Here is a 7,186-nt window from a genome sequence, read left to right as displayed (position 1 = left end):
GGGGGGCTTTCAGAAAGGCTGCGCAGTCATCCCTCTGAGGGTCTCCCTCTGACTTATAACAGAAGAAGTCTGGTGCTACGCTGCCCGCTTTGCAAGAGCACAGCTACCCCCCTGAGCCTGTCCCCACCGCTGCCCAACAGTCTGGCGTGGCAGACCCATGCAGCACAGGTCGAGCAAAGGGTAGGCAGAAATTTTGCAGAAGGATTGCACTGGCAGACCAAAACACAGAGCCCAGGACTCCTTGGACCTGTGCGGTGGCCACCAGCCAGGCTGTGCTGCTCTGGTGCTCGAGCATGGTCTGGTCCCCATCTGAAGTCAGCTGTCCTAATGGTAGGGAGGTGCAGCCTTTCTGGCTTTATAAAGTCATTCTGCAACCCCATCCAGGGGTATTCCTGGCAAAGCACATTGCAGATCTCAACTTTTCACGCCATACAAAACAAATTGTGTTGTTATTAGTTTGTTGTGATTTGGAAAGTACCCTGGAGCAACTTGAGGTTGCGCTGAACAAGGCAGGAAACCACCTGCGAGCCGAGGGCTCGTGCTCAGCGAGGGAAGAACCTTCTTCTCCACCAGATGCAGCGAGGATGCCACAAATCCATGGGCTGCCAAGAGCTGGAAGGACCACTGCGAACATCATGGCCTGTCCCTTCCCTACTCCTGTCCAAAGACCCTCATTCCTATTCCTAGTCTGTTTTAGAAACAGATACTACCTAGTCATGGCTTGAAAACTGAGAATAGTGCAAAACCCCCCCAGATTTGGCTTTCCGATGCTCATGGTTAGCATATGCTACTTAGAAACACAGACTAGAATCATAGAATGGTTTGGGTTGGAAGGGACCTCTAAAGGTCATCTAGTCCAACCCCCCCTGCCATGGGCAGGGACATCTTCAACTCGATCAGGTTGCTCAGAGCCCCGTCCAACCTGACCTGGAATGTTTCCAGGGATGGGGCATCCACCACCTCTCTGGGCAACCTGGGCCAGTGTCTCACTACCCTCAGTGTAAAACATTTCTTCCTTAGATCTAGTCTGAATCTACCCCCCCTCCCCGCTTTAGATTTACTTGTCCTTCCTTGAATGGGTCCACCTACATCTCTTCAGCATCCACTCTCACGTCTATCTTCTAACACCTTCTTTTAAGCTAGAAGTCACTTCTGTGTGTAGGTACCCATGAACAGGGCTGTAGACTTTCTTAACCATCTCCTCAATGAACAAAAGGCACTGCACAAAAATACACAGAAAACCCTAAAATAATAATAATAATTAGTCTGTTACTCTGAGGTATGTTAATTGGGTCTCTCAAAATGGCTGGGCAAACAAGCTGGTGAAATATCTAAACCAGCCACTTAACCACTGGCCTTTCCACCCTCCACCACCATACTTCTCTGCACACCCGACGCCTTACCATAGGACTCCTTGCCAGGGTGTGAGGAGTTAATGAATTTTCTCCACCGTGCATTTCTTCTCCCTTCTGCATATTTGGGCTGAACTTAGAAGTTTTGGCTTCTCTACTGAATTCCATTCTGGAGCCAAAAATTACAAGTTACCCAACGGTCTGTGGTTGCACACTGATGGTATGAGACCGGCAACACAATTTGTGCTCGGGTGGAAAGGAGCCCCGAGATGGGAAGAATGCAGAAAATAGAGGCAGCTGCACCAAAATAACACCAGACTTGACTTTTACCCCATAATTACAGCTGCATCTGACAGTAATCTCTTCAAGGAGCACAGCAAGGCTGTCTGGCTCTGTGGTCAAATGGCTTAGCCACGAGCTCTGCCCAGTCTGTAAGAGGGCTGGGTTCAACCTCCCTTTTTGGTCCTGCATCCCTGGGAAAAGTCCTGCCTTTCTCAAACTGGAAAACGGGAAGGAGCCTTAACACTCACATGCTTCGGGAAGCTCCTGTGACAAGTACTGATAATGCAAAAATAAGAACTATTATTATTTTTGCTGCAAAATGTGGCTGTGCTGCCAAAGCACGACAAGTCTGTGGCTATTGGAGTTTCTCTCCAATAGCTGGGCCCGCGGTTCCTTTTGATGTCCTCCCCAGTGCCCTCATCCCTGCCCCTTGCCGCCAAAGCAGCATCTACACGGCAGCTGGGTGAAGCATGTGAGTTGATCCTTGCAACGGTCCACAGCCTGGGACAAAACTCCCATCAATGTCAGCTGAAGCTGGACGAAGCCTTCAAGAAAGAGAGACCATCTAACACCACGCGAGCAAAAGGAACAAGCACAGCTGACGTTTTGGGGACAAGGACAGACCATCATTCATGGAGACATATGGGTTCAGTACAAAACCATTTCTTAAAAATGATTTATTAAAAAAACCACAGACCCCTTCAGCTATACGGTTAATGTTCAGTGCTAGCATCACCAACACTGTCAGCAGGAACAAATGCTTTGGAGGACATAAATCCAGAAGACTGCAGTGTCCAAAGGTTAATGTGTGTGGACTAATCCATGTGAAGGAGCAAGCACCGTTGAGGTGGAGGCGGCAGGCGTAGAACAGCATATGGACAGACTCCCACAGCAGTACAGAAGTAGTACATCCCACCCAGCAGATTAGGAAGCAGCCCCATCGTCTCTCTCTCCAAGCATCCATCCTTCACAGTTCAAGTGTGGGGTGATTCACATGGCTTCACCCCACTGGACACGGATCGCAATTCACATTTTTGGTATCACACTTTGGATTCTGGGCTCTTTATGGAGTTTCCTGCCAGTTTCTCCTTCTCTGGGTCTGCCTTTGCCTCTGCTGCGTTACTGGCTTCCCTCTCCTGCCGTCCGAGAATCACATACACAGTCACGAAGCACAGGAAAGCACCCACCTCAAAGAAAAACTGGAGACCAAGATACCTGTGGTGTGGAAACACAATAAATCAGGGCACCAAGCACCAACACCCAAAGTCCCCAGGCACCCAGCAGATACTGAACACGGGGATGGGCTCCTTGGGCACATTCAGCAGTGGGCAAGCAGCAGCTGCAAGCCTGGATCCTGAGAAGGGTGGCAGAAAGAGGAGGAAGAGCTAGGAAGAGCCAGGAATAGTTACTTCTCTTTGGTGTTACATTAACAGATCATCTCTCCTGGTAAAAAGGAGGCATATAAAAACATGTCTTGGAGTTGAGGGTGAATAGGACTTGCTGCAGCTACTGGGCAGGGAGGCACTTAACGACAAATTTGCAACAGGGATGGAAGACCACCTACAGCTCCCTTCCAGCCTCCCCACCGTGCACAGACTGGATTTGGTGTCCTCTGTGTGTCGAGCTGGGCTGTTCTGCTGGAAGATGAACCCCAGGGTGCAAGACACCCTGTGTGGAGCCTGCACCACCTCACAGGCAGCTTTGAGGCTGGGGTCACCCCTGCTGCTGTTGCATTACCTCCACGGAGAAGGCGTCAGGACAGGCTGCTTGTGTTTATGCTCATGGAATAAGTAATAGCATCATAGAACAGCCCAGGTTGGAAGGGACCTCAGAAGATCATCTTGTCCAACCTTTCATGGGAAAGGCAGCCTAGATGAGATTACCTAGCACCTTGTCCACTCGCAACTTGAAAACCTCCAGCAATGTGGACTCTACCACATCCCTGTGGAGGTTGTTCCAGTGAACGATTGTTCTCACTATAAGCAGGGAGTGCTTCTGGAAGTGGACCTCTGTGATCTGTAGCATCAAGTTAGCATGGTGCTTGGCATGGTTTTGTCTTGTGCCGATGACTTCCCTGCAAACCATTCCAGAGCACTGCTGGGAGCCAGCACTGGCCAGGGGTTACGAGTGTCCCTGTTTGCTTACCATGGCATGTACAACAGCTTATCCCGCGTTGGAGGCGGCCTGATGCCACGTTCCCCCTGTGTTTCCCTCTGCACCCCCCAGCCTCTATCCTGACCGCCCATCCCTACCTTTGCCTGAAGAGGTTATTGTCGTAGTATCTGCAGGCTGCCTTCCTGTCGCACTTCTTCTCCCAGAGGATGCAGGTCGTGTCGATGGCGCTGCCGTACAGAACGGGCCCCGGCATCCACGCTGGAAGCAGAGGGTTAGAGGGGCCTTTGTTATGTTATGGGAGCACCTCTGCCGGGACAGACCCAACCCTGGTTACTTTCCCGTGTCTTAGGGTGGAAAGTGGCTGGGGATGGTTTTCTTTGCTGTGGCCTCATGAAGCCACTGGTCCTGCACAGCATGCCAAGGGCTGGTTGTGTGTTTGCACCCCACCAAGATGCAAGAAGGTCCTTCCTTCTCATTGCTCTTTGATAAGGGACCATCGCTCATCCCAGGAATGACGCTCACCTCCTTCACGCACTGCACTCCTTCCCACGACTGCAGTTCTGGGGCCTCCAGGTGAAAATTAATTTCCACCGTAAGAAAAATAACTAGTGGGCTCACAGGACATGGTTTGCAGCCACCCTGATATGCTGGAGGCAAACATGGCAGCATCTGCACACAGCCAAGGGTTGTCCTCCTGGACCCAAACTTATTCCCTGCCCTCTTTTATTTAGCCGTGTAGATGTAGTCCCCCGGAGATGCCTCTTCCCCTCCCCACCATGTGCAGCCCCCCCAGACCCTGCAAGGCAGCATCTTTCCCTGGCTTAGGACAGGCTTTGGTCAGCCTGAAACTCTGAATAAACAGCACTTCTGCAGCCCTGGGGCTGCTCAGGGATGAAATCCCCACAAATCCCCAAGAGCTGCCATGATTTTCCAGGACAGCATTTCAACACGTTGTAATTTACCTAACACTCTCAGCAGCATGAACTGTATCCCAACCGCAAACGATTTGTCTTCAGGCTGGATGCTCCTGAAAAACAAAATGGAAAGCGTGCCCTCTGGCATTTGCGCAAAGATGGATGTTTTCCTCCCTGACATCGCATGAAGCCTTACCCAAAAAGTCACCCTTCAACCCAACCACCAAGGGCCCCAGGCAGTTCCCATTTACGTTAGCAAAAATGATGTTTCATTCATAAGGGCTAGAAGATTGCCACAGCCTTTTCTTGGCCTGAAAAACCTACCAAACTCTGTAGGAGACAGGGAGGAGCTCAGCAAAGTATTTTTGCTTTTAGTTTAAAGAATCCGTATGAGCAACACACAAACAGAAGCCAATATAGCCGCTGGCTCTGCCAAACACAAGCAATAAAAGGGGTGCTTTTTGTAACTGGAAGAGAAAAGTGATTTACTCGTTGAGGAAGTGGCTTTCTTTGAGGTGGGATGCCCCAGTGTATATCTTGGTGGTACCCCAGTTTTCTGAAATAAATATTTCAGGCTGTGTTTCCTGCTGAGGTCACACATGGGAGAGGACCGGGTGGCAGAGGAACCCCCCCCCAGGGTCATCCCACCTCAGGGGACTCAGCTTCCCTTTCCTCTCTGAATGCCTCGTGTATGCATAGCTCACTCATGGCATAAAAGGTGATTTAATAATGCCTGGGGGTGGAGGTAAAAACAGGTTTTAACCACAGCTTTTCCCTAAAAAGCAACTGTTTGGAGTGCTTCCACCACAGAAATGTGCTTGGAAATATCGTTTATAGACTAACACAGAGATTCCCCCCATGGCTTTCCCCTCTCCCCCAGCACAGCCCCAGCCTCAGCCTCCCCTGCCCGTCCCAGGCTCCAGCCCCACCAGCCTGGGGCTCGCGTCGAGGCTGGCTCCAGCCTGCCGCTGCCTGCCCTGTAGGCACCTTTCCAAGGGTGCGGGAAACTAGAGTCCTAATTGCTTCTCTGCACTAGGAAGGGAGGCTGTATTCAAGCGAGATCCATCAGAAGGAAGGAAGGTAATGAAACTTCTTAACACGGAGCTGCATTAAAAAGTGCCAAAGTACTGCCGTGCTAAATTAATGCTGAGTTAATGGTGCATCTCGTTACTGAGATATCAGCTGTGGGTGGGGAGAAGGAACAGGATGGCTGCTGGATCTGAAGGTTGTGCTGAGACCAGGAATGAGGGGTGCTGCGGGCAACGTGGGGTTCCTGCGAGCCCCACAGCCCCATCGGTGGGGGGAGGTTCTGTGGGAGCCTGGCATAGTGTGACACCCACTCGCCCACCGGCTGCTCCTTGCCTGGGCCTGTTGGTGAATACCACGTTGCCTGCAAGAGCAATTGGCCATGCAGCACTGGTGGCTCCATGATAAAGCCTCCAGCCCCCTGAAATCTCCACTTGCTGCTTAACTCCATAGGCCGTTCAGCAGCAGCAGCCGAGGAGACCTTGGAAGAGCCTTTGCAGTCTTAGGGCAGCAGGAGCTCTGTTAGTGCAGGGTCTTCAAGAGCAAGTCCCAAAGGTCTCCCCTGCTTCAACATTTGAGACTGGAGATGCTCGATGTTTCTGTCCTGCCCAGACATGCCAGGTCTTTGCTAGCAAAGCACAGCCTGCTCCCGAGACAGTCATAGCCTAGAAGATGGACAACCACAGGCACCGCCAGATGACAGGAGCAGGGAAGGCCCATTCCCCATTCCCTGCACCAACCCATGCAAAAACCATGTAAAAGCAATGGGAGGAACTGGGCACGAGGTGCAACATAGGGCTGATTTAACCCTCCAGTCCCTCAGCTGGAGAAAACCTTCCTCCACAATTCAAGGACCCCTTGGTTTTCCAAACGCAGCCTCTGGATGCCTTTTCTGCCATGCTAAAAGGAGTGGCTGCACCTAGACCATGGCCAACCCAGTCTGCTCACCTGAGGATGAGCATGAAGGACGGCGTGTGGGACGTGCTGGCGAGGATGCCCGCCAGGCAGGACAGGACCACAAAGGGCAGGAAGAGGTGGGAGCAGCCGGTGCCGCAGGTCCCGGGCTTGGCAAACCCCGCGAGCCCGTTTTCAGAGATGCAGCTGCAGTTGGTGTAGTTCTGCAAAGAGGAGAGAAAACCCAGAGGCTGCTCAACGCTATGGAGATACCAGGGATAGCTGCCAGCTGTCATAGGGAGGGAGGGTGTTTAGGTTTTGTCTGTAAATAATTAGCAGTAATTAGCACTCAACACTTCAGGGAGCGGGGTGGGGGAGAAAAAGAAACACATGCAAAGAAGCTGGCTGAGGATAACACACTGAGTGGATGAGGAAACACATTTCCCATCCCCACTTCCAGCTTCCAACATGCTGCCATCTCTGAAAGAAGGTCCCAGTCATAGAATCATAGAATCATAGAATCACTGAGGTTGGAAAAGATCCTAAGATCATCCGAGTCCAACCGTCGACCCAACACCACCAGGCCCACTAAACCATGTCCCT

At 51.5% G+C, this 7,186-nt stretch overlaps 1 protein-coding gene across 1 annotated transcript in view; it reads right to left on the bottom strand.

Moving 5' to 3' along the window:
• Positions 1–2,281: 2,281 nt before the first annotated feature.
• SLCO2B1 (solute carrier organic anion transporter family member 2B1) overlaps positions 2,282–7,186 on the bottom strand; it is a 64,930-nt gene continuing 60,025 nt past the window's right edge. Inside the window, exons 12-15 of the mRNA XM_009276871.2 lie at positions 6,638–6,807; positions 4,712–4,776; positions 3,887–4,007; positions 2,282–2,849 (exon numbers count right to left, since the gene is read on the bottom strand). Of these exons, the coding sequence (XP_009275146.1) occupies positions 2,675–2,849; positions 3,887–4,007; positions 4,712–4,776; positions 6,638–6,807 (531 nt within the window). The 3' untranslated portion in view covers positions 2,282–2,674. The remainder of the gene's footprint in view (positions 2,850–3,886; positions 4,008–4,711; positions 4,777–6,637; positions 6,808–7,186) is intronic.

Source organism: Aptenodytes forsteri, unplaced genomic scaffold (assembly GCF_000699145.1).
Source record: "Aptenodytes forsteri isolate BGI_AS27 unplaced genomic scaffold, ASM69914v1 Scaffold459, whole genome shotgun sequence".
NCBI lineage: Eukaryota > Metazoa > Chordata > Aves > Sphenisciformes > Spheniscidae > Aptenodytes > Aptenodytes forsteri.
The sequence above is the reverse complement of the archived record's forward strand: the minus strand, read 5'-3'. Positions and strand labels throughout refer to the sequence as shown.